Source organism: Lagopus muta, chromosome 2 (assembly GCF_023343835.1).
Source record: "Lagopus muta isolate bLagMut1 chromosome 2, bLagMut1 primary, whole genome shotgun sequence".
NCBI lineage: Eukaryota > Metazoa > Chordata > Aves > Galliformes > Phasianidae > Lagopus > Lagopus muta.
Genome location: NC_064434.1, coordinates 38,258,237 through 38,285,472, shown reverse-complemented (window position 1 = coordinate 38,285,472; position 27,236 = coordinate 38,258,237). Strand labels below are relative to the sequence as shown.

At 37.4% G+C, this 27,236-nt stretch overlaps 1 protein-coding gene across 4 annotated transcripts in view; it reads right to left on the bottom strand.

Moving 5' to 3' along the window:
• Nucleotides 1–27,236, bottom strand: part of KLHL32 (kelch like family member 32) — a 124,839-nt gene that overhangs the window by 32,612 nt on the left and 64,991 nt on the right. For 2 of the 4 annotated variants that reach the window (XM_048936717.1, XM_048936718.1), the window contains one exon: nucleotides 5,165–5,380. The exons of the other annotated variants lie outside the window; for them this stretch is intronic. In XM_048936717.1, the coding sequence (XP_048792674.1) occupies nucleotides 5,165–5,380 (216 nt within the window). The remainder of the gene's footprint in view (nucleotides 1–5,164; nucleotides 5,381–27,236) is intronic. 4 annotated transcript variants of the gene reach the window in all.

The window sequence follows — 27,236 nt, the reverse complement described above, 5'->3', positions numbered from 1 at the left end:
TATGAAGTTCAGACCAAAGCCATACATAAAGCACACGAAACTTTACAGAAAGGCTAAGACTAGGAGGACACTAGATTTAAACTAATGAAGACCAAGGGAGAAAGGTGCTTCCTAAATTAAGGGGACAGTACAAAAGAGGTAGCATTCATTTTCACTGTAAGTCAAAATGTAAATATATTATGAACGATGCAGAAATTCTTTAAGGCCCCTTCCTAAATCTAAACCATTCTGTGATGTTTCTACAAGAAATTACATGAGGAATGCATATGACCTGAGCACATCGACAGAGCATGGTGTGATATTCAGCTGCCTAAATCCACTGCCTCAATCCTCCGCAGCAGGCACATGCCCTGCCCAGTCTCCAGCTCCTGAGAACACAGATCTCCTTGAAGCTTCTGTCCTACAACTGCTCATTTGCTCTCTGTACCAGTGAAATCTAAATCCTACCACAGATTCTGTTTTCACACTATTTCTGTTTGGGAGTAATGTAATCTTGCTCACAGCTAGCAATGATACGTAGCACAAGCATCACAGAACCAGTACAGTGGACACAGTGATTCACGAGTGGCTCTTTGGAACTCTTACATAGACTGCTCATGAAAAGGAGATGAAAATACAGCAAAATATGCACAAGAAAATGCTAATTTTCTCACGTAGCTTTACCAAATCACCTCGGCCTTGATGTGCGTCAGACTCCTTTTTTCTCTCCTATGCCCCTCGTGATGAGAGGCTGACAGACACATTTAAATGTGGTGGTTTCCCACTTAGGCTAAATACTCACGAGGGATGAGCATTAGACCACCAGACATTATTTTACTTATTGCCCAAGAGAGCACTTAAGCTTATTTTTTGAACATTGAAGGGCTAATACACAGTTTAAACACAATTTTGATTATTGAAATGTTCTCTTTCACTTACTATTTTATATTGTTACTTATTTTGCAGTAAAACTTAAGTTCACATTTACCAAAGCACTTAGTCCACATTTTGTCACAATATACATGTACCCTTGAGAAACATGAATTTTGCTCTCTCCATACTAAAAACTGATCTTCAGAATCAAACGATCAATAGCACAAAAGGCTGAAGTACTGCACTGATGGAATGGCAAGTCTGTAAGTGGAAGTTGATAACCCACTTCTAGACACTTCTGTCCAACATAGGAAGATGTAGACATCACTGGAGATGCACAGGAGATGTCAGAGAGTCTGTCTCTGGCAGAGCATTGCTCCATTGTAACAGCCTGCTACCATGTGCATGCAGCAACATTTCTAACAGTATCGAATAATGGGATTTCTGTTGGAGAACACACTTAGCTGTCCACAATTGTCACAAGCAGACTCCAAATGGAGATGAAGTGCAAGAAAACACAGTTAAAAATAGGTCAGTTTAGCCTCATGACATCAAAGTTTTTAATCACGAATATGATAAGGCACACCTGTGTTACAACTAAATGTAATGTGAGTTTATTACTTAAAATTTTGGCTTGGTTTCTACTTTCTATGTTGCCAGCAAGAAGCTCTCTCTTGACAGATATCTCTGAGAATGCTTTCTTTTGTACAATGTCGGTTACCTTCTCAATTATCAAGAGAAAGAATTCATCTGCTTCCTTAAAGTAGAGCCAGTGAGCCTGTCTAGTAATGGCCAATTATGAAAGGATTCACTTTTCACTCCATGATAAACTAGACATTTATGTCCTCATCATGATTATTCTTGTGAATAAAACATGCTGGGCAGCTCGTGATGAATAGAAAAAATAGCAAAGAATTTGCTTTTTCCTCCAACATCTTCAGGATTCTTCTTTGATTTTCGTCCTTTATTTTTATTCAGCCAAACTCATACCTTAATGCAGCTGACAAATCACAGATAATATTTCTTAATCTCACACATTGGTAAAATGTGGAAATCAATATGAAAAAAAAAAATTCTGTGTCACCTAATAATCGTTACAAGCTTAGCCTCATTAAAACAATCATTACATTAAGGCTCGCAAGTTTCTCTCCCATCTCTTAGCCTATGGGGGGCTTCTGCTGTATTTTCTTTCCACTTACTTGCTTTAAGAAGCAAATAATTGTATCTCCTGTCTATTTTCTCCACTATTTTAAGATGCCTACCAAAGAGTTTCTTAAGATTTTGAGAGGTAATAAGAGAAGTGAACTGTGTCGTTTGTCCACTTTAACCAGGTTTACAAGTCACCTTTTTCCTCCTGAAAGATTCAACAGGAATCACCAAGTCAAACTACACTAATCCACATCCTAACATATTGACATTAATATTACTGTTTGATTTTTTCAAGCATGGTTTGTTCAAGCTTGTATTTTACAGTATTGACTGAAATTGGGCAAATCATAATTGGTAGTCTAACAAAAATCCCAGATGTGACAGGTGTGAGATGCAATCACTTCAGTGTATATCGCATTCAGACACCATTCTGTGTATTTTGATGCATTAAAATAACTGCCTTAATCTTTATGTGCAGCAGGATTTAATTGCCCAGTGGACATTTGGAATTTAAATTACCAAAAATAACTCTGCTCTCCAGACAGCGACATCTTTTCCAGAGGTTTGTTGAGGGAAGCTTGAATTTATGCTTAGGGCTTCCTTGGAGCCCTCCTAGTAAAGGTGCCCTAGGGACACTGTGAGTTTATTTTGCCATAACACGTGTGTGCATGTATGCAGAGGAAGCACCACTAGTTACAGGTAAGACAGGCAAATCAAATGGCAGCATCCCCCATCAGCTTTTATATTATCTGTCCTACTTTGTGCCAATTTCCTCTAGCTTCCCCAACACCTCTTGCTTTGCTGTTCTTCCTTAAGACATGGGATGGGGATTTGTCAAAGTCAATGAGCACTTTATTACAGTGAGAGTGCTCAGTAATGAACAATTCAGCAATTTAATGAGATTCTGTAGATCTGTCTCCAACCTGTCCATCAAGTTTCACTTCTATAAAGCACCCTGACACTAATCCTCTGGCATACCCAATCTTCACCCTGGGCTGAATATTAGATTCTTCCATGGTATATTGCATTACCACTATAACCTTAGCAAAAATGATGAACTTAACTACACTTGAGGCAATACAGTCGGTCTGATTTGATTTTCTTCTATTGGGTTGACTATGAGGGAATTACGTATTTACTAAGATAAAGCAAAACCAGTTTCTTATTGCTTTCTGAATGCCTAAATTGGTAAATATGTATGTATGTCTTTTAATTCATTCTAGAGACCTGGAATATTTGTAAATACATATTTATTCCCGGGTGTACAGACTGAATTAAAAGATGCACACGTTTTGCCTACAGCAGAAAACTAGTTTAAAAAATTCTTCATAACAGCATTAGTAACCTTTAGAGAGGCAATTATGATAACACTTAAATGGACAGTGTGGAGTTTGTTATCACTCAGAAAGCAGCGTATTACCTATGAGTATCTCTCCTCAATATGGTCCTGAGACAGAAACATAAGCTTTTCCTCACAGAGTGCCCATTGACTGGAGTGTACACAATTAAGAAAGCCATTTCTGAGTTCTTCCTGCAGGATAGGATAATGACACAAGATTTAAAAACCCAAATTCCAGAACTGTTTCAGCAGGTTGCACAGTGTACCTGGACACAACCCTGTGCATGCTTGTTCATTACAGAGCTGGCCTTGAATAATACCTGAATGGTTTTCTGCAGCTACTTTTCTAGCAAAAGTATCTACAAGCACATAGCCGGGAGATTTAAGTGAATCTACAGAAAAACAAAGCAAATCAGTCAATCAGACATGCCTCCTATACAAACTTGTACATCAAAACCCTTTATGAGAAACAGAATGTGGGCTAGGACTCCAGAGTATCCTGCCTAAAAACAAAACAAAACAAAAACAAAAAAAACATCACAGATAGTTTGCTGCAGTTTCTGTTGTACAGACATCCTCCAGAGATCTTCACAAGAAACACTCTAGCTCTATATTACTATCTGCAGAAAATATCTTCTTGAATACTCCATAAGCTAGCCTCAAAGTTTTGGAAAATGCTGTGTCAGTTATCAGCCTGAAGGATTAAGGTGCACCTGCACACTGTCTTTGTGGTTTGAAGAGCTTAACGATACATTTTCATTTTGTAAGAATACTTTCTTCCTGCATGAAACTATTCATCCATGGAAGGTGAATTGCCCTACAAAGTGAACACACATTTTACACTTTGAGAAAACAATGGCATATTCATGAAATTGTATAGTTAAATAATCCAAAAGACAAGTAGATGAATAAGAGAGATTGAAATACAGATCAGTAGAAAGACTGTCAGTCTTCTCTGATGGACCAAGATAACCAGCTTCCTAAAAGAAAGCACAGATTTCTTTCAAGCAAATTATATTCTACCTTAAAATACCCTGAAATACTTCCCGTCTATAAAACAGCAAAAAGAAAACAGAAGAAGTGTTTGGGTAACAAACGTTGTAGAGATTAACTTCCACTATATCACAAGCTGCAATTTTTACAGACATCTCATAGGAATGTTTCCAGGGACATGTTTAGTTTTAGTTTTTGTATTTCTCTTTACGTGATAGATGTTTTTTCCCCTCATACTAGGGGTTGCAAGACAATGTTTTAATATTGTTAATATTCTATGGTTGGCAACCTGGTGCTTTTCTGGATCCAAGTTAATTTAAAGGAAATGTTTGCCATCAACAGTTTCTTGCTACAAAGCTTCCACCAAAGCCTCCACTCGTCTTTGAGTAGAGCAGTCCAGTTTCCTTCAGGCAAAGTCAGTTGCAGTAAAGGATTTCAAGCGCTAGCTGAAGTAATGCAGCTAAGCTTGTCTGAAGCAAATGGGACAGACTGCAGCAGCAGATTTGCTACCAGCCTTGTGGCACGAGCCCTACCAGAGATGATGACAATTGTGTCAGATGCATCAGCCATCTCTTCCCACCAGTCGAAGGTGAATCTGGAAGAAAATCTCTGGCCACATCCAAATAACACAAATTAACCAATAAAACAAACTAATTGCATTCATGCAATACATTTTTTAAAATTAATTTTAAAATTTCCTGCAGTTGTTATTTGCAGCTTTTTCCTCAACATTTCTTCTCACTTGAGATTGCTTCAGGGATCCAAAACAACAATGCATTGCAATAGTTTAAGAGAGTATCACACATTCTGCTCGTTCACCAGTCTTCTTACCTGCCAGATTTGTTCTTCACTGAGTGAAGTGAGTCTATCACTTTTAAAAACCTCTCGAAGGAGACAGTATGGGAGTGCCAGAACTTCTTCAGGATGACTCTTCAATAGCTCAGAGAGATGTTTTATTAAGAAGTCAACCACTGCATTCTCCAACAAAGTGAGGTTGAAGAGGTCCGCAAGCTTATACAGGTCCAAGTAATTAAAACTATTTAATTCCTAGATGGATGAAGCAAACAAAATACGTCTCAGAAGAAAAGAGAAAAAAAAAAGAAAGGAAGAAAGGAAGAAAGGAAGAAAGGAAGAAAGGAAGAAAGGAAGAAAGGAAGAAAGGAAGAAAGGAAGAAAGGAAGAAAGGAAGAAAGGAAGAAAGGAAGAAAGGAAGAAAGGAAGAAAGGAAGAAAGGAAGAAAGGAAGAAAGGAAGAAAGGAAGAAAGGAAGAAAGGAAGAAAGGAAGAAAGGAAGAAAGGAAGAAAGGAAGAAAGGAAGAAAGGAAGAAAGGAAGAAAGGAAGAAAGGAAGAAAGGAAGAAAGGAAGAAAGGAAGAAAGGAAGAAAGGAAGAAAGGAAGAAAGGAAGAAAGGAAGAAAGGAAGAAAGGAAGAAAGGAAGAAAGGAAGAAAAACCCCAAGGTCTCAAATAAAGGCTGTTCTTTTGGAAGCTGAGGAAAAGAAGGTAATACAATTAACATAGCTTCATTCAAAACATATGTGCAAATGTTACCAGGGCATATGCAAATATATACGATACCAGTCATTTATATTACAACTGCAACAGTTACATATGCATACAGCATCTGTAAGAAATACAGATTCATATATAAAATAATACACCGGCATGGTTTATAACAAAAGATCATAGGAGTTAAGAAGTGTATTTTTAACTGCAGTAGTTTGCTACAAAGCAATTGTTTGCTCATTATTTACCATCCAGATTGATCTAGAGCACCTGTGCAGTACAAATTTTAGTTCCATGAAATCTCACAAAATTTGAGATGGTGAGCTACGTTTTATTATGCATAAGCTTATCTTCAGTGAACAAATAGTCCTTTCTTTTTCAAACCAACAACAACAACCTATAGTGGATCTTGGCCTCCTGTTCTTTGACCCCTTCCTTTTCACAGCAGCAAGCCTGCAGAGACAAAAGCTACAGACTGGGCAAGATGTTTTCTTCATCCTCGTACCAGGTAATTTACATTTATAGACTAATATTTCTGTCTTGGCACCCCCTGTAAATTAGTGTCAGCTGCTCTAGACCACAGGCTCTTCTGAATTCACCCAGGCTGGAGAAAAGGACTTAGGCCATTTGGTAAAAAAGCTTGTTTATCCAGTCTCTCTGTTCTTGCTGTATGCTCACATGTCTCTTCTTCTCCCCTTCACAGCCTCAGTTTTCACCTTCCAATTTCCTGCATTGCTCCCTCTCAGCAGCCTTCTCCTTGACCAGCTCCAGGTGTGAAAGTGACAAGAACTGTTGTCAGTTCCACTCCACGGGTTCGTTAACACTGGGACTAGAGCAGGGAAGAGAAACAGACTGAATTAAGGCAATTTCACTTTCGCTGCTCTGCTGGATGGGATGGCAGAACCAAATGAAACTGACAAGAAATCTTGTAAATGTCAAATGAGCTGCACGGCTGGCAGATCGAGCAGAGCAACAGGGAAGATGGGAAAGTGCGAAGAGGGTTTTTTTGGAAGGTTTTATGGGCTACATCTCGAACGTGTGAATTGGGTGGCTGTCCCAATGACTGTGGAGCTGTTTATGCATATGCAATGGAGAGTGAAGAAAGAATTTTTTTCACCTGCTTGGAGGAGTCAGTGCTGGAGAAAACTGAATCAAATTCCTTCAGAGGTGCCTATTTGCTGCATTACCTCCCAACCTGAACACCCAGCTTCACTGGCAGGGATGTAGATTAAAGACAAATCCCATTCATTATCTACTTAAACTGTTGGATAGAAGCTTCTCTTCCTTTTCTTGAAAGAACAAAGAGAAGGTGTTTAAATTGCCAGAATAAGCACTAACAGCCATCAGCCCCAAAGACTGAAATTCTGAACAGCTCCATAATGTCACCTGCTCTTCACGTTAACATAGAGGAGGCAAGGATAAATCTCCCATAGCTGCAGAAAAACAAAGAGAAAGGAAGGAATTTTATATGAAAAGTATCTGGTCAATGTGCTTCCTCCATGATTTAATATCTGCAGATCACAGATGGTTCCTCACAGCATCATGCAGCGGTGGCACCAACATCACACAGCATAATCAAAGTACATCTCCCAGCATTTAACAGACAGCAACCACGCTGGTTAGGAAGAATATTTGCTCAAAAAGCCCCTTGATTGAATGAATGTCAAACATTCTGAAAGAAATTCAGAACAACTTGATGTATTACATTGAGGTCTTTTGTCAACAGCTATTTCTGGAGAGGATAAAAATAAATACATAATCAGGAATTATGATCTGAGGAATAACATCCCAACTCAGTGGAGAAGGACAGATGGTTTAAAAACAGACTTCAGAAGAGGGCAATACTAGAGATAGCAGAATATTTTCTTATTATTACAGACTAATGTGGCACAAAAACACAATTTTTCCCTAAAAAAAATCTTCGCATTTTCAGTGAAATCTGGAAAACACCGTTACACCTGAATTTTTTGTCTTGGTATTTCTGATGATCCCTCAGGCTCCTCCACCCCCTCAAAATGACACCAACTGAAGTTTTTGATGAAAGCTGTCATACAGCAGAGAGCTTGAACTCTGGATAAAAAACAAACTCTCATCAGATCTTTGTTTATATTATTATTTATTTATTATGGGTTTTATTTGTTTACTTATTTTTATTGGTTGGCTGGCAGATTTTCGATGCTTTGTCTAACACAGTGTGTTAGTGACCTGCTGGACTCATGGTTTACTGCTTGATGAATATTGCAAGTACATTTTGTCAAAGCTGGTCTTGGCCTGTAATCAAAAACACATATTTGTGTTTTTCATAAAGTCTGAATTGATCCATGGGTTTGTATTTCACAGTACAAGCAGCAGTGCATTAGCTTTTACAAATGAAAATTATTAGAATATCATTCCAATTTTCCAATCAAAATTATACAGTACTGTGTACTGCTGTCTCTGTGATTATATCAGAAGGCAAAAAAAGTCATGCTGAGACTGCAAGATGTATCCTATAGATCAGATAACCAAGCTCTTGATGTCTGGTAAGACTTTCAAGCATATCAGACTAAAATGCACTATGCAAGTTAGTTGCAAAAAAATACAGGTTATCTTCTGGCTTTTTTTTTTTTTTTTTAAAAAAAAAAAGGAACCATCAAAGCAATCACTTAACTTAGGCTGACTAGCTTCTGATGAACACGTTTTCAAGCTAAACTCTTAACTGAATGAAAAATGTGTTAAATAAATGAAAAATGAAACACATTACTAAATAGAAAATTTACTCCTGGTTATAAGTAAGAGTTACGTCTGTTTCTGGTTTCCATCCATTTTATTATATTGTGCTAAAGTTGTGCAAATCTTTCTAAATCTTTCTTCTGGAACTGTATCATAGTATATGTACTTAAAGAAAAAAAAAAACACAAGAAAAGGGCATTGTAGCTTTGCATCTGGTTTATAAAAACTTTTAAATGTAAGCCACTTATTTTTATGAAGCAAAGGATGACATAGAAACACAAGCAAAACTGTCTCAAAGAGTTGAAAAGAATTAGGGAAAGGTAGCAATCTCCTCTCTTCTAATGTAACATATTTTATACTGATGAACTGATGAAACATTCAGACAAGAAAATATGCATAAGATAATTAAAAAAAAACACAACACCTTAAGCTAACAGTTGAAATGGTTCTAAAATCTCAGAATCAAGTCAAACTAATTCAACCAGTTCGAGGAAAGAGGGGATCCAGAAACAGACATAACACATATCAACTCTTGTCTATATGGCAAGTGCTGGTGGAAGGGTTTTGGTTTTTATGTGTAACTTTCTGTGATGACTGTAACCCGTTAGGTGGATCCCGTTCCTCCCTGTCCATAAAAGGGCAATTTTTGGTAGCAGTCAGGGTAATTAAATGAGACAGGATTTAAACTGAAGGACTTGGGGGATTGGATCCAAAATGGTAATATTCACACCATTGCAACCAACTGGGGAATAAGCCATGACAACCAGATCAATGACAGACATTCCTTCACTGCCTTCCATGACATGAGTCAGAAGGCCAGTCACTTCAAGTCTATGTATAGCTATGTGGAATCCTCAAACATCCCACTGGGGAAACTGACTATCCTGAATAAACATAAATAATTAGAGATCTGTGTGCGATTGCAGCCATGATCTCACTGCAATCATGGAGACATGGTAGGACAGTTCATGGCTGGAATGCTATAATGGATTGCTACATACTAAGAAACACAGACCATCAAAGCAAGCCAGTGGTATTCTCTTTATGTGAGAGAACAACTGGAAAGTGTGGAGCTCTGCCTAAAGACTGATGAGGAATGAATGGAGAGCTTATGAGTGAGAATTAAGGTTAACATGAGTGACATAGTTGTGGGTATTTACAGCAGGTTGCCTGATCAGGAGGAGAAAGTTGATGAAATCTTCTACAGACACTTGAAAGCATCCTCATGATCACAGGCACTGGTTCTCATGGGGGACTTCAAAAAAAAAGATAATTTTCTAGCACATGTGGTAGTGGAGCCAACAGGGAGAAGTTTGTTGATGGACCTTGTTCTTACAAGGAAGGAACAAGCGGGCTAGGTATGCGAAGGCTGGTGGCAGCCAGTGACCATGAGATAGCAAAGTTTGGGATTGTAGAAGAAATGAGGCAATAAGTAGGACTGCAGCCCTGGATTTCAGGAGAACCAACTCTGACCTCTTCAAGGACCTACTTGGAGGTGCCCCATGGGTTAGGTCTTTGGCAAGTAAGAGGGCCCAAGAGAACTGGTTGACATTCAAGCATCACTCCTTCCAAATTCAAGATTGATGAATTCCTAAGAGTAAGAAATCAGGCAAAAGCCAACTGTATGCTGTGATGCATTATAAAGAATACGGCCAGCAGGTCAAAGGAGGTACAACTCTTCCTCTGCCCTGGTGAGGCCTGGACGACTGTGTCCAGTTCTGGGCTATTCAATACCAAAAAAAGACAGGGAACTTCTAGAGAGAGCCCAGTGGAGGGCCACAAAGATCATTAAGGTCCTGGAGGAAGGGCTGAGAGACCTGGGACAGTTGAGCTTGGAGAAGAGAAATAGAGGGGATTTTATCAATGTTCATAAATACCCTTTGGGTGGGGATCAAGTGGATGGGCCAGGCTCTTTCCAGTGACTCTGAGCAATAGAACAAGGGGCAACAGGAACAAACTGGAACACAAAAAGTTCCATACAAACATGAGGAAAATGTTTCTTTATTTTGAGGGTTACTTAGCATGGAAATAAGCTGCCCTGAGAGGTTGTGGAGTCTCCTTCTCCAGAGACATTGAAAACTCTCCTAGACACTTCCTCACGTAACCCATTCCATGGAATCTGCTTTAGCAGATAGATTGGATTAGATTCTCTCCAGAGGTCCCTTATAAATACTATGATTCTGTGATTCTGCAATAAATTGACCAAATTTTTTTATCAGCATCTTCTACAATGAGAAACTACCTTTGATTCTATGCAGTCTACTCACTCTACCTTCCTTCTTCACCATGCCACAAATAAGAGACTCTGCTGTTCTACATTACTGGTCTTCTGTTTCAGCTTTTAGATGTCAAACCAATTTAACAATCAGCTGACATTTAAAGCATTTGTAAAAGAAGATCACTTTTCCAAAAAACATAACTTGAAAGACAACATTAAATAAACAAAATAAATGATGTGACATCATCTGTGTGTTAATTCAGAGGTTTATTTTGATATAGAGAAGTGATAAATTGTCAAACAAGAATATAAACATTGTATTTAAATTACTTCCAAATCCATCCTTATTCAGTTTTACTTTAAAGAATAATTGCATTGCACAAGCCACAGAAAAGGATGCAAGTAACAGATTGATAAATTAGAGTTAATCACAACCAAGTACACAGTAGAGTACAATATACCTCTGTTCATGTACTCTGTGTTATAAATAGCAGAAAAAAAACACAAGGAGAACTAAAGGGAAAGAATGCATTTCTTTATGACCTTATTTGAAAGATAAACTCCTTGGGGAAATACAATTTATTCAGATTATCAAGACCCTGCTGTGCAAATCTACAGTCTGGGAGCACACTACAGAGATCAAAAAATATTTACTTTATTCTGTTGGGTATAAAAGCTTTTAATGAATGCATAATTAAGACAGAAAAAGTATATACAGCTTTAGAAATTCCACTGCCAAGCCAAGCCATTAATATCCCAAGTATCATACCCAGTTGTAACTCCACCTGCTTCCTATTTAGATTACAGCGCTGTTATAAATCAAAGTACTAACTGTCTAGCCCTGCTGCTATAATGGAAGAGTTGCACTGAGACACTATTTCCCCATTTCCCTAAAAGGGGTTCAGTCACTTCACAACAACAACAACAACAACAAAAAGGAACTGTGAGGTTTATGGGGCAGGGATAGCTTACTCTCAAGCAGAATTTAGTACAACAGGATCCTGATCCTAAGTCCTTCAGATTTTCTGCTGTATTAAACCAACTGCATTGACTGGACAGAACCCTGGCACAAATAATAGCAAAGGCAGACTCTAACTAGATCCAGAATATTAAGAAAACTAAAAAATGTCATGACAAAAATTCACTTAGAGGACAACAAAAGAGATCAACTCAGTTTTACGAGAAAAGAAATCCATTTCCAGTGGTTCTCTCTCTTTTTTTCTTATATCAGCAAAAGCTCTAGTTCCACAAAATCTCACTCGCTCACCTATGACCTGACAGATAAGGCACATACGTAACAGCAACAGAAATACATATTTCATACTAAGCATATGCACAAATCCCTCAAAAACTGCATTTCAGATCTGGATTGAAATTTCACTCTACTAAGCACCAAGGCCATCCACGTGAACCATGAAAGACATTTGGGATGAAGTCCAGTCACAGTGGAACAGCTGGGTGAGAATTTCACAGTGTGAAAAATGGGTGTTTGCATTTACTACAAGATGAATGCAGTGTATAGATACATTTATAGGCACAGTAAAAGATGAGTTTATGATAGATTAATTTTATAAAATTCAATTTTCTGGAATGTCATTGCTTTCTTAGCACTTCATTTAATTCTTGCTTTTGTTTGTTCTCCCTGCTTAAAAGCATGAAAAACTGTTTTGCTCCTTTTATTTCAAAAAGTAGGTCTGGGGCTACATACAAGAGCAGCACTAATAAACCAACTCAAGCCCTCAAGCCTATTATTTTCCCTCTTTCCTGTGAGCACTCATCCCCCCTTTTCACTTTGTATTTCCCTACATCTGGTTACCTTTCACTTGTTATCTTGCTGGTGCCAGTGATCACCCTCTTCTAGGGCAGGGAAGAGGCCTGAAACCTTCACAAGCACAAGCAAAAGCTCACATTGCCCATGTGATGAGACTTCAGTAGGCTTTGAACAAGAACGTGAAACATGTAATATCCAGATACTCAAAGAAAAACAAACAAGCCAACACTTTCTAGAATCCCAAGGGGATTAATTTAAGTGATTAAATAGTACAAGTCTTTTCAAACAGCAATTCAATTGAATATTTGAGGGTATTGAGTGACCCTCATTTGCATTCTTTTTATATATTACATACAAGTTTATGTGTATCATGGAAAGAAATATAATAATGAAATATTAACAGTACTCAGTTAAAGGTTCATGGTTATTCACTGGAACAACCACAGGTAAAGTCATGCAGTGTTTTCAATAGCTGCTTTGCACTGCTAAACTGATGCTGCTGTTCAAATTCTTTATGTACCTGGCACAAAAACTCCCCGGATGAAAATTTTCACTTTCCAGAGAGGTTTTTTGGCAAAATAATTATAACAACTACTATTCAACAAATAAAAGCATAGGGATGAACTAGCACACAGAGATCACCTAATCCGTCACCTGCCTCATTTATACAGTTTCAGAAAATCACAGAATCACAAATGGCCAGGTCTGGAAGGGACCTCAAGGATCATGAGTCTCCAACCCCCTGCCACATGCAGGGCCACCAACCTCCCCATTTAATACTAGACCAGGCTGCCCAGGGCCCCATCCAATCTGGCCCTGAACACCTCCAGGGACGGGGCATCCACAACCTCTCTGGGCATCCTGTTCCAGCACCTCACCACTCTCTCTGTAAAGAATTTCCCCCTGACATCCAACCTAAATCTTCTCTCCCTCAACTTAAAACCACTTCCCCTTGTCATGCAGTTATCAACCCTCTCAAAGAGTTGATTCCCCTCCCTTCTGTAGGCTCCCTTTAGGTACTGAAATGCTGCAATGAGGTCACCCCACAGCCTTCTTTTCTCCAGGCTGAACAAGCCCAGCTCCCTCAGCCTGTCTTCATAAGGGAGGTGCTCCAGTCCCCTGATCATCTTCATAGCCCTCCTCTGGACCCTCTCCAACAGCTCCCTGTCTTTTTCCATACTGGGACAAAAGTTCTTGGATGCAGTACTCCAGATGAGGCTTCACAAGAGCAGAGTAGAGGGGGACAATCACTTCCCTGTCCCTGCTGGCCACCCGTCTTCTGATCTAACCCAGGATACCATTTGCCTTCCAAGCCGCAAGGGCACACTGCTGGCTCATAATAAGTTTTTCACCTGTCAAGACCCCCAGCTTCTTCTCCACAGGGAAAAATGTTGTGGAGAAATTGCTCCACAAAATGTAAAGAGCCAAATCAAAAATTTCTGCAGATTTATCAACATTTATAGTTTTTGCCAATTTTGGGAACATGACCTCTACAAATGTTATGAGGAACAGCATAATCATGCATTCTTTATTCTGTCAGAAGTCACAGGATATATTAATACATCATCCTCAAAAGCGTTCCATTACTTTATATTTTTGCTAACTCTTCAGAGAGAAGAGTTTCACTATAATGAAAGATAAAGCTGAAAACTACTTGGCTAATTCATCAACTGACAGCAATCTTGTATGCTAATGTTCTGTTCTGCCTTTTTTGTTGCTAATATTATCAAAACCAGAACGAACAAGTTTTGTTCTTCAGAGACCTAAAGTTCACAGCAGTAGCAGTTACAAAATATATTTACCATCAAAAAGATGGAGAAAAAAAAAATGGTACAATACCATTGCTTTCAGTTCTCTTAGAGAATTTAGTAACTTTCAAGAGAATACAGAAGTGGAAGCCAGTACCCTTACTATACTGGACAAGCTGACTAAATCACATTATTGACAAATTAAGAAAAACCCAGCTTAAAATTAACTCCATTCTTGCTTCCAAATACTATTACCAGTCCCAAAATCAGCTGAGCCTTCTGTCTTCTCATTTCCAGCTTAATTTACTCAGAGAGTTTATACACATTTATTTCTGTGTCAAACTAAAAGATGATTTTAACAGCTCTCTCTTTGTCCAGGTATTTATTCCCTTGGCCAACCATACTCTTTCTCAGCCTTCATTTGCTATGCTGAAAAGGTCAGACTTTTTTAATCTCCTCATGTACAACAGACTTTACTGACCATCCTAGCTGCCCCTTTCTATACTTCTCTCACAGTCTGACTTCATTTATTCTGCTGCTTGGGCAGCAAAATACTTCAGTACTTCCTGTGATGTTTCAGCATCAAGCAGTGGCATCCCATCGTGCACTATCTTTAATACTTCCTTGGCTTCATAAATTATCCTGCATCCTAGGTTCAAACTGCCTTTTTTGTTGATGGTGTCACATCAGTAGCTCAAAGTCATCCTGTGATTTAAAACACGAAAACAAAATTCTCTGTAAACTTGTTCCTCAAGTGAGAAACAGTAAAAGCCCTTCTGTCTGTCAGGCAGGACAGAAATGACAGGACATGTTACGAATGGGAATTGAATATGAGCCACTGAAATGCAGCACGTTCTACTAATGATGCTCAAAAATGATTTTCCAATTGCTTTCACTTTCATTTGATTTTATATGGGAGTAATGAATCTCATAATTGTCCTGGTACATACCAGTTACTTAACAGAAGAAAAATAATTTCAAAAAATTTCCTTAACTCTTAACAAAAGTAGGCAAGGAAATGCCCTTAAAATTCTGAAACATAAAATAAGCATCAAATCAACATTAAGTATGAAAATATAGTGAAAATGCTATTAAAAGTGCTGCTAATACACAGTACGCTGTTTATCCCCATACCTGTTATCACTGAGAAAAATAACATCAGCACTAGTGTTAGATCTGTTAACAGACGTATTGAGGTGCCTGAGAGCTCCCTTTTCTAAGGACATCTTTTTCCAAATAATATACTGTTTTGCCAAAATATTATGCTTTAAAGCTGAAGGTTTCCAACCTCAAAATGAATCTCTTTATGAAAGTACTCCAAAAAGTTTACTGCACATTATTAAGAATGAGACTGACAGGAAAATACATTGGGTTTTTTTTCTACATTAAAAATACTCAGAATGGAAACAGTTGCTGTGGCCAAAAAGCTTCCACAGGCTTCCTCCATGGCATCTGGAAAAATAAATGGCTGGATTTCCTCACCACTGACATACTTGAACTACACAGCTAAAACCTCCTCCTATTCCAATGCAAAGAAATAACAATGAAGATTGTTACTATCAGGGTATTCACTAACTAAAAAAAAGGAAGTCAACATTCATAATGCTGCAGTAGGAGACAGGAGACATAAAAGCAGCATAAAATAATTATCGTACGTTTATATTAACATTCTAGATATAAGCAAGAACAAGCAAGGTGTTCATGTGGAAGAATTGTATTATATAATTCAAACAATTCTGTTTCAGAGTCATCTTATATTTCCTGAACATTTCATGTTTGCTCTATAATAAACCCAGCAAGGGACCATTTCAGTTAGAAATCTGTATCTGCTTCAGAATCCCAGATAGCAGCCTATCACCAAATGCTTAAGGATTACAAAGCTAATAAGCTCATCTAATGACAAAGATCCAGGAACGAGGTAGGCATCTAATCTCAACAGAGAATGAAACAAACTGTCTAAAACATGGAATGACTGGTTAATTAGCACAGATAAATGCAATCTCAGAAGTATTTGCTAAACAACTCACAAAGCATCACAACTTTATCAGAACTTTAAGGCTCTGTATGATACTCTTAACAACAGCAAGACTGAATCCAGTGCAGGATAACCCAACACTAAGTGTTATTTTGATAGACACAAATACAAAATTAGCAGTTCCTAAATTCAACATAAGAATCACATCACCGCTGCTGTCTACTAGCTTCTCACTTGTATAAAAGGAGTATCAGTAGGAGACCTTCTCTTTTGCAAACCGTAAAAGAATTTGCTTTTCCCAAGTACACAAAAAATACTGCTAAAAATTAAACAGGGTAAAGTTACAAGAATTATGAAAGTTGGACTTTAGAATATTTCATGAGAGCTCAAATATTACTGACAAAGGTTTGTGTGTGGTCACTAAATGACCCGCTTGTAGCGAGTCATATGAAGATGCAGAAGCATCAATAAAACAGAATAAAATATGATAATGTAAGCATGGAAAAAGATGAAGTACACAACGAATTTATGACAAAAACCTCAGACATTTCTAAAATTTGATGACGAGGTTGTATAAAGCAACACAGAAAGGGCAGATCATTTTCAAATTTGTGCCCACAAAAATCTACCCTATACACGCTGCTGCTGTTTCAACACTATTTTCTACCTGTAACTAAGCCAGATATGAATAGAAATTAGATGATTTGATACCACCACCATGGACCAAAGTAAAGAATATTAAAGGGACTACTGTTGGAGACCTTCAATCCTGCATAAACACCAAAAAAAAAAGTTTGGAAAAAATAGAGAAACTATACGCACATTAGTCAACCTAGGGTCATGTGATGGAGGGAATTAGTTTAGGAATCTATTTGCAAATACAGGCAAAAAAATACAAAATAAAAAATTAGTCAGACCTACCAGGTAAATATTGGAGAACAGTTTCTGTTATCAATCATAGATCATTGTATGAATAGCACTAATGGAACAAAGTTCTCCTGGATATCTAGATAAGATTTTCATTTTTTTAATTGTATTACATGCATCTAGTAGCACGTATCTTGGATGAAAGATTTGTTTAATGTCAACCTCAAACTAAGTTATCAAGCAGCGTAACTCTTCTCAGTGAAGTCCTCAAAGAATTGAGACTTGGTTCAACACCATTAAAAATTTAATTGAAATAGACAGTGGCAAATTTTGCTCATAGAATTTGCAGAATGCTCCACAAAAGCAGAGGGGTCACAAATTATGAGAATGATAGAATACAAACATTGCCTTGATTTCCTGGCAAAATTATCACTTTAAAAACAGAAACAAACAAAAAACATCTCTTAGAAGCAGTAACATAGCTGATACAGAAAATACAATGAGCTCCATTTGGAACCACACTTACAGGCCATCAAGAGAAAACTAAAAAACTGTCAAAATTGCAACATGAGTCCCCAGCAATGTGCTGTGGCAAAAAAAAAACACTCATGTTATAAAACACACACTGAGTACTGTCCAATAAAAGGAAGAAACACTCTTGCTGGCTCACAAAGCAATTTTAAGGTTACTGCTCAAATGTTGTTCCCAGTTCTGAAGTCCATACTTTAAGGATATGAAAATATTATTGGCTAGAAAACCAAACTTGTAAGCTTTAAGGTGCTCAATTTAGGCTTTTTTTTTAAAAAAAAAAAAAGAAAAAAAGAAAAAAGAGAGACTCCTGGAGGATTTGATCTTGTGAAAAGATGTTTATGAAATGGAGACAATACATAAGAGCTAGACAGTTCTGACAAGATATTCAGCAAATACAAGCTTCTGGCTTGTGGGCATAGTACCAAAATTACCCTGATCATTGTGCTAGGAAGTATAGGACCACTTGCACTGCCTTCATGTGATTTCAAACATTTTGCAGCTGTGCATCTTAACATACTTGTTGCAGCTGCAGGAAAGTACAAGGGTACTCATGAATTAATAATCTGATCGTAAGGATGTGAATGATAAAAATTTCATCTGGAATACTATTACTTCTTCAGATAGCTCTGTGCTCCTGTGATATCTGACCACCCAAAAATAACTGAACAATTTTATGCTCACAGCAATAAATCAAAACAAATTTTCATCTCACAGAGAAAAAAGGGAAGCAGAAAAATGATTTAAGAAATTTTCTGTGATGTAAAAGGTACAAAAAGTAGAACCTAGAACCTACTCCAGTATTTTAGTTGCTACAGAATTCTTCTGCTACCCCCAACCATAAAACAATTTTATGAGATTCTGCAGATCAGAAAAAAATGTCTGTAACATATTTTGTCTCAGTAAAATAAAGCTTCTCTACAACCCTGTCCTTAAATTTTGCAGTGAAAATAGCATCTCTTTTTCCCCATGACTGGCAGCTGTACTGATCAGTATGTTTATTACATGATAATAAGAACTGATATCAGGAGGGAAACAGTATAGAGAGGATTAGTAGGTAGTAGTCCACATATGAGAAGAAAACTGAAAAAAAAACATGGAAGCAACACTGAATAAAAAATAATAAGAGTTCAGCATGATCAATAGGATCAAAGGTTTCTGTTTATATTTTAAACACTGCTGATCAGAATTCACCATGTGTATGCCATGTCCTCTTCTACACCTCCCCAAAACACTTCCAGAAGGAAGTGAAGCCATGGGTACCCTTTACTAGATAACTGAAAGGACATTCATAGAATCATAGAATCACAAGGTTGGAAACGACCTATAAGATCATCCAGTCCAACCGCCTCCTCATCACCATTGCCACCACTAGCACTAAACCATATCACGCAGCACGTCATCCAGACACATTTAGAAGAGGGACATACAGTAGCGACAGAAAAACAAACAAACAAAAAAAAACAATGGAGTAACTAAGCTAAAAATAACAGTTATTAAAAATGAACTAGAACTCCATGAAAAATGCTTTTTTGATCCATGATTATAATGTGAATGTTAATTAAAAATGAATCCTTTTAAAAGTGAAATATTGCTAAAATATCAAAATTTCAAAGATTTCAACCATCTCTAGAAGCAGAAAAACAGATGTTTAGAGACAACTACAAAGACTTTGGGTTTTTGATTGGCTTTGCTCTGAACTTTCACCCCAGACTATGATCATTTTGGCTGCTTGCTTCATTCCTTTCCAAGAACTACCATCTCGCTATTCAGATTTTGGTCCAGGGCTAAATGAGTACAGATCTTGAGTAGGACTTTTCATCATTGTTGCATAATACATACATATGCAGGTTAAGGCTCACAACACTAACTTTCAAGTACCTAGTTATAGTAAACATTCAATATTGGTCTCTGGGTGTCCTTGGTATCACCATTATATACATATACTCCCTGCATACTTCAAAAGGAAGATAGTAATGATGTAAATATGAGTAAAAAAATTGTGGGGCAGGCAAAAAACAAAATAGCACATATAAACACTAATCTTGAAGCCTATGACACTGGGTGTATTCCCCTCATTTTCACCATTTCTACAAGATGCCATTTCAAGTCAATGAAAATTCCTATCTGATGTGTTTTGGAAGCTGGATCTGTCTAAGGGGACTACAACAATTTTCCCATGATAAACAGGTGTGCTTGTACAGTGTATACGTACAAAAGTCCTTGAATTTGTAAGTGGTACAGAAAGAGAGAACTCTAAACTAGAATTTAGATTTTCCTTTGAGCAGCTCTGAGAAGTTTCACAACAAAGGTCAAAGTATATACAAAGGGAAGATCAGCAACATACTACTAGCTTTATAATGCAGAAGACACAACTGTTCCTATAAAAATTACAGTAGGGACAATTCTGCTCAATTCACCATAAGCTGCAATTACAAGTCCTAGTTTAAGTAATTCAAGATCCAATGCCACCTCAGCAGCCCAACACACACTGTGGTACAAATCCCAAGTTCTGAAAGACTGGTGAAACAGATGGGAAATTTAGCAGCAATTCCTCCAAATTAATAAACAGATGTCCAGAATAGATTATACAGGAACACAAGTGAATGAAGTTACAAACATTTTTCAGTTTGGAATAACACACATATGTCTAATGAAGTTTTTAACACCACTAGCCTTTAGGTTTCTATCTTTAATTTTTAAGAATTAGTGAGTTAGAGTGAGAATAAGGACAACTTTTAAGTTTTAGAGCTCTCATTACATATTGGCTGAAGACTCCATAAGACAGCGTATATACATTTATATTCATTTTGGGCGCAAGACCTGTTATTACCACACTAGATGGAAATTGAATTTTTGTTTTGAACAGAATTAGTCTGGACTGTAACTCTGAAGCAAGGTATTGGTTCCCCAGAAACTTGTACTATACAACTGTGCTAAAACATTATATGTGATGGACTGTGCTGAAAGGTTGTCTCATTAACCACTGCTAACAGATCTACTGGATAGATTTACAAAGAACTTCTTCACTTTTTTTTCTCTCCTATGAAGTGAAATATTTTAGTGAAGAGTAATCATCTCTTACTAGGCTTCTAAGTAGTCAAACTAGGCACTAAGTAGTACATGTTTACTTGGGGTACCTCTGTTCCTGAAAATATTTCTGTATACCTTGGGCTTTGAATCTGGGCATTTCCTTTCAAATTTTTCTTAACTAGTACAACGCAGTAGCTAGGGGTTTTGTTAGTTAAGATAAATGGATCTAAAAGCAGTGATTAAACCATCAGAAAAACATAAATTGAAATAGGAGGGTAAGAATCAGCTATAGAGATTGTTATAAAGTTCAGACTTCTAACAAGAGATGGTTGAAATGAAATATAAATGAAAATAAATTGTGCATTGCTATTTTTAATATCTTTTAAAGATGGAGTGGACTAAGGCATCCACTGTTTTCCTCAGTTTAATACTTCAAATGTCAGGCTGCTTCTCAAATTCTATTAAATAACACGTTTCCTCATTCCTTTTCTTGAGAAGGGTTTACCACCTGTGTAACACTTTAACTTGAAATTGTTCCCCTTGAGAATAATAATAGAGCATTTAAAAACAAAATGTACAGAGAAAGTAAAAGATTTATTTCACAGCTAAGAAAGAAAAAAAAAAAATTAGCTAAGCCAATACAGAGAAAAGGAAGGTTGGACAATCAACTATCTACCACAGCACTACTTCTGAGATAAAATCAGATTGTAACTCATTTCAGGCCCAACGCTCCCTTTGGGTTCATAGGTTACAAATGATTTATAGTCACCACTTTATACTTAGCATTCTGGCTTTTCCCATATTGGTAAATACTTTATAATCAAAGCACCATCACAGTTCAGAAATACCTCTGCTAGAATGACTTAACACAACTCAAATTGTTTTAGATCAAAGCAAACTTAAAACATCCCTCTACTTCTTTACAGGAGGTACAAAGGCTCTGTCTATGTGGTGCCTGTATGCCCGTTCTTCCACGTTAGAAGTGCAAGTCTCCTCTTTCAGGTCACGTCTTCCACATAAAAGTGCTAAACTAATGCCGCTTAATGACAAATTAATGTCCATGAATAAAAAATACACCTCTAATAGCATAGAGTAATTTGCCATTACAATATCATCATTGGACATGCCCCTGGTTTAATACGATGTATTTAATTCATAACTTAATGAGTGATATATAAAAAGAGAGAGATGAACCCTGCAATTACATTTATGCGAGTCTGTCACCTTATTTGTAAAACCTTAGAGTCATTTACATTCAAATTAGAACAAATGAGTGATTTCACAAAGTGCAGTGATAAATGACCATTGCTGCACAAGACAGAACTGTATTTCCTGTGAAAACATTAACAGTTTCCTATTATTTGTTAAAAATTACAATGCATATTGCCCAGTGTTGTGTGAATAATGACTTTTTTACTGATTAGGTCAGAAGACTAATACGGAGTAAAAATAAATGATTTTTCTTTTCATTTTTCCCGATTTCTGCACTCACAGCTCCGCAGGCGCTGCTGCGGACTCACAGTGCCACCTGCTGCCCAGGCGGGCTGCTAGGACCCTCTGCCAGCGGAGTGCAGCAATTCGACCTTTTGGGGTCACCTCTCGCAATCAAACACGTTTTCCTGCCAGGTTGCTCACTGTGCATGCTGCCGACAGCACCAACAGATACGGGGAGCTGCACTACCCTGGTACAAACTATACAATTTTCTGCTTCGTGCATCTCAACTGCCCCAGTTGGTATGGAGAATTAAAAGCGAGAGACAGTGGGGAGAGAGGGAAGACATAAAACGTTGGTATTGATCAGATGGTAATAAAACCAAAGAACTGCATGCATTAAACATTCTGGGATTCATCAGCCTCTCTTCTCAGCTCTCTAAAACCAGCAGCACACTCGCAGAGTGGGGGCCTTTCAGGGGCTGGGGGACAGACAGGTCACACAGAGCAGGCCACATAGGCCAGGGAACAATGTGAGAATGGTAACAAGGGAAACAGCAAAGCAACCGGGATTCTTTGGTACCATTTAAAACACAAATCAGAGCTGTTCTGCCATCCTGACAGCCATTTTCTTAGAAAAGAAGGAGCAGTACCTGCCTCCTCCCAACTTGTCAGCTCTCCTGTGAGCTGATGCAGCCCACTACAGACAAACAAATTTTTAACCTTAGAGCAACAGTTAGCCTAGAAAGCCCAGCACCATTTTTCACACATCCAATAGCAGCTGCTGTTCAGCTTTGGCAACCAATACTCCCCTAGGAAAAGCAGAACATACACACAGAGCTGGAGGGCTGCTGACCACACTGGCACCATGTTCTCCTAACAGCTCTCCATGAGTACAACATCCTCTGTCACATCACAGCTAATCAGCAGCATGTGGACCATGGAAAGAAAGGGATTCAGATGGATCGGGTATACCATTTTTACTTTCCTCACTGAAGCCAACTGAAAAAAGGAGGAAAAAAACACTTTGGTTATTTCCCAAGTCCCATTCTAAGTTGGAATCCTCAGTGGTGCGCTCAGATTATACATATGCAAACTCGTATCTCTGTAATAATGTCTAGGTAGACTAAGTATGAGAGAAAGGAGCTAAATTCCACAAGTTATTTTTGAGCTCTGTGCAAGAGCTTTCCTAATGACTATCAACAGCTCAAGTGACTACAACTGACAAAACATGCACTTTCGAGAAGCAGGCCAGCACAACAAGAACAGGTCACATAACACAGAAAACTAACAAAACATGAGGACATTTCTGTTTATTTTGTATTATTTACAAACATTTCTGTTTATTTTGTATACTTGGTACGGCAAGACCACTTCTACTCAAGTATGATGGTGTTGACTGTATATAAAACACCACTCTAATTCTGTGTGTGTACAGAGATTAAAAAAGTCCATTTTTTTTTTTAAAGCCACAAAAATAACTGCAAGCCTTAGATGCTAGATGATCTTTAGATTTTTTTTTTTCACCCAGCACTTTAATTTGCTGTATATAAAAAAAAGAATCTAAAATCACAACTGAGCTGGGGCTTTTAGCAATACAAAGGTGATGCTCTCAATATCTGGCGTAAGAATTGACTCATCTTTGAAGGACTGTATCTTATTGAAAGTTGGATTGTGTTGCTGGCACAGCTCTAAGTGGAGAATTTAGGTTTAAAAGAAGTAAATAGCTTATGAAGCTCTGGATCTCACCACAAAGCTAAATCAAACACAGTCCTTGCAGATTCACTTGTAACCTTGCTCCTTTTAAAAACAGTAACAAACACAATTCAATATGTAAACACATCAAAAATAGTTTAAAATTACTTGAAAAAAAGATCCAGATCATTAGATGTGCATGCAAAAGGAAGACAAATTCTTCTATAAGCCTAGATGTACAATTAGAGTAAAAGTCAAAAATCAAACATCCCTAATCCAAGACAAATTACCTCCTTCCATTATTGCCAAAAATTATACCAGGAGGTCTTATTTTATCATCTGTGAGCTCATTAAATTGATCCAATTTATGCATTCCAGGCCTGATACAACTCACTGTCTACTTTTGTGTACAAGAATCCAAAACACACTGCATGGAGTAGACTCCAAGAAAAATCCAATTAACTGCTGTTGTACAGTACTTTTTTTTTCCCCCCTCACTTACTTTGTTCACTCATTTAAAGTGTAATATTCAGTTTGAATTACCCCTCTTTATAGATCTTAAGACTGACATTTGTAGTAGCTGGAAAGTTGCTGTGCCAGAGTACCATCTACTGTAATGAAGTTTCTAAGAGGTAGCCTGGTATGTTTATTATAACTATCCATGATCAGTCATACCATCCTGCTTCTCAGATTAAAACTAGTGCATTGGTTTAGACAGTTCTGTACCTTCCTCCACACCTATCACCCTATTATTTTGAATGAATTCAGGGAGTATACAGAACTCCGCTGAAGACAATAAAGACTTGGTATTCAGAAAATACAAAAAATCCCTTAAATTTAAAATTTCAGATCTGGAAATCCACATGTCTCAAGTCTCTAAATATCAGCAAAAATAAGCCTCCAGTTTAAAAACCATTTATTAAAGCTATATTCGTATACGACTGAGTCAATGTTACTTAGTAGGAGGAAATTCCATGAGAAAACTAATATCCTCAATAGCATTCCTTCCTTCCTAAGACTCTTAGACTGTTGAAATAATGTGCAGTTTGTGGTTCTCTTTGCTACAGAATATGTAAACAGCTGAGGAAGAAGATGAATCTTCTTACATCTGCAATATGCTATAAAACTCAGGCATATTTCTGAAACAAACATTTATATGTTTCGAATAAATCTTTCGTAACATATATTCTGCTGAATAAGAAAAAAGTTACCAAGCACTCTTCAGAAGAACATTAAAATCTTTAAAGTACAAAATAGGTAATCACAAACACACTACCTACTGCCAACACTCTGCAGCTCTAAGTCCTTTCTCAGATTTGCATCTACATATCCAAAGCCTCCCACTAGCTTTCTCTTCTATTCTTCAATATTATAGTAGGACAGATACGAACCCCCCAAACTTCAAAGCCTTAAACATTTAAAAGGACACACAGATAATATTCTCCCATTATATTTCAATAAACATCTTCAACCTGCTGGTTGAAGCTTTCTACTTAGGCTTCTTGGAAAAAGCCAAAACTGGCAATTGATTTGAGCTGGAAGAATGAGAGCCTTACAGAGCTGGATGTATACTACGCAAGCAAATGATGCATGCTTGAGCCATGGATTTAAGCATAAGTCAAGATATATACAGAGCTCGCATCTTCAGCTTAGCTTTCTCACACCTACATAGCAGCAATACAGCTAAGAGCAATCAAGCTGCCTTACTGTTTGTTTAGGTTGAGACGGATGTGTGAGATCTCAAGCCTTGCTTCACTGTTTAAAGAACTTGAGAATTATGCGAATAGAGAGAATCGCGAGAATTATCGCGATAGGAGCGATTCATGAATATGTTTGTATTTCAGCTAAAATATAGCAACATGCTTCAAAAAGTCTCTCTCCACAAAACAAGCTAAAAACAAAAACCCTCAAACAGCAGAAGCTGAGGAACAAAGACATTTCAAGATATGACACTGCTAGAGTGAAAGACTGCACAACTTAAGTCTGGAATTATGACCTACACTAAGGAGTGCCTTGGCACTTCTTTGGTTTGCAATGTAGAAAATTTGAACTAGAATTATTTTAAAAAGTGAATTATCAATCCAAAGTTAGTGAAACAATTTTCAGAGGGAAAAAAAAAAAAAAAAAGCCAACAACCAACAATAGATGCTTCAGAGCATCTGATAGCGTGAAGTCCATAAATGACAAAGCACACTTAAAGAACAAGGGACTCTATCAGAAACCTCTCTCTGTCATAAATGTGATATGAGTAGTACCTAACCAGGGACATGGGGTAAGACTGTTCCCCTCTTTCTGTCTTCCCTTTGAATCTAAAACACTCTGTAATAGTACAATATACGTTATTTGTGCCACTTGTTACAGAAATCTTTTTGAGTTTTATTAACAAATTAAATGAAATGTTTTCAGCTGACTGGTCTATAGGAAAGAGAACATATCTTAAATTCATGTTGGATTTTTTTTTTCCTGAGAAAAGATGAGGAAAATCCTTAAAGAGATCAGTGAAAAGTCAATGTTGGCTCAAAATACATCTGCCACTGTGCACTGCAAATCATATTTAACAGGATAAATTATATTAATTAGATCAGTACAGTCTTCTTTGGTACCTCACAAACTATAGGTACACTTGGTACAACTATGGAACAAGCAAATTATATTCATAGCCAAATATAATCCTTATTGCTATCCAGCAATACCAGCACCAGGTAAGCATCAAGAAGAGATTAAAAATACCCTGAACTCCAGAAACATTATATATTTCTAGAATATATATAGAAAACAAAAAGCACAAAAAGCTCAAACAGTAACAGCACCTGTACAGGCTGGTCTCCAGAAAACTGAAGACACTCTTAACGAGTTAAAACTCTGTATCATCATTCCACAACAATAGTAAATGACAGCTAGATCCCACCTATTATACTATCTGAATTTATTGTAAACTATGCTAAACTAAGTTCATGGTAACTGAACAACAGAAAGCAGCAAAAATAAAAATCACAAAGAACTCTGCAGCATCCCAAGACTCTAAAAACATCAGAAAGAAGAGGCAAGAATTATTCCCTTCCCAGCAAACATACCAAAGTATAAAAGTCATGTGTGACAAGATATACCAGTTCCCAAATCCAGAAAGAATAAGCATTTTAAGAAACCACTCTTTAACTATACTGACTTTACTTTTAGATTGTTTAAAATAAAGCAACAGATATTTTTCAAGTCACTAAACTCTTTGTAGAGCAAGCAGATATTTGATAGAAGTAATTTAGACACTGTAAGATATCACGCTCTATGCGCAGAACTTTGTTGACCTCTGCTAAAAAGCTTACATGACAAGTCAAGGTTGATTATTTGCACAGACTGTACCTCTGCAGAGCAAACAAAGCAGATAAATCATTACTCTGATCTTTCCAGACCACAAATCTGTCTAT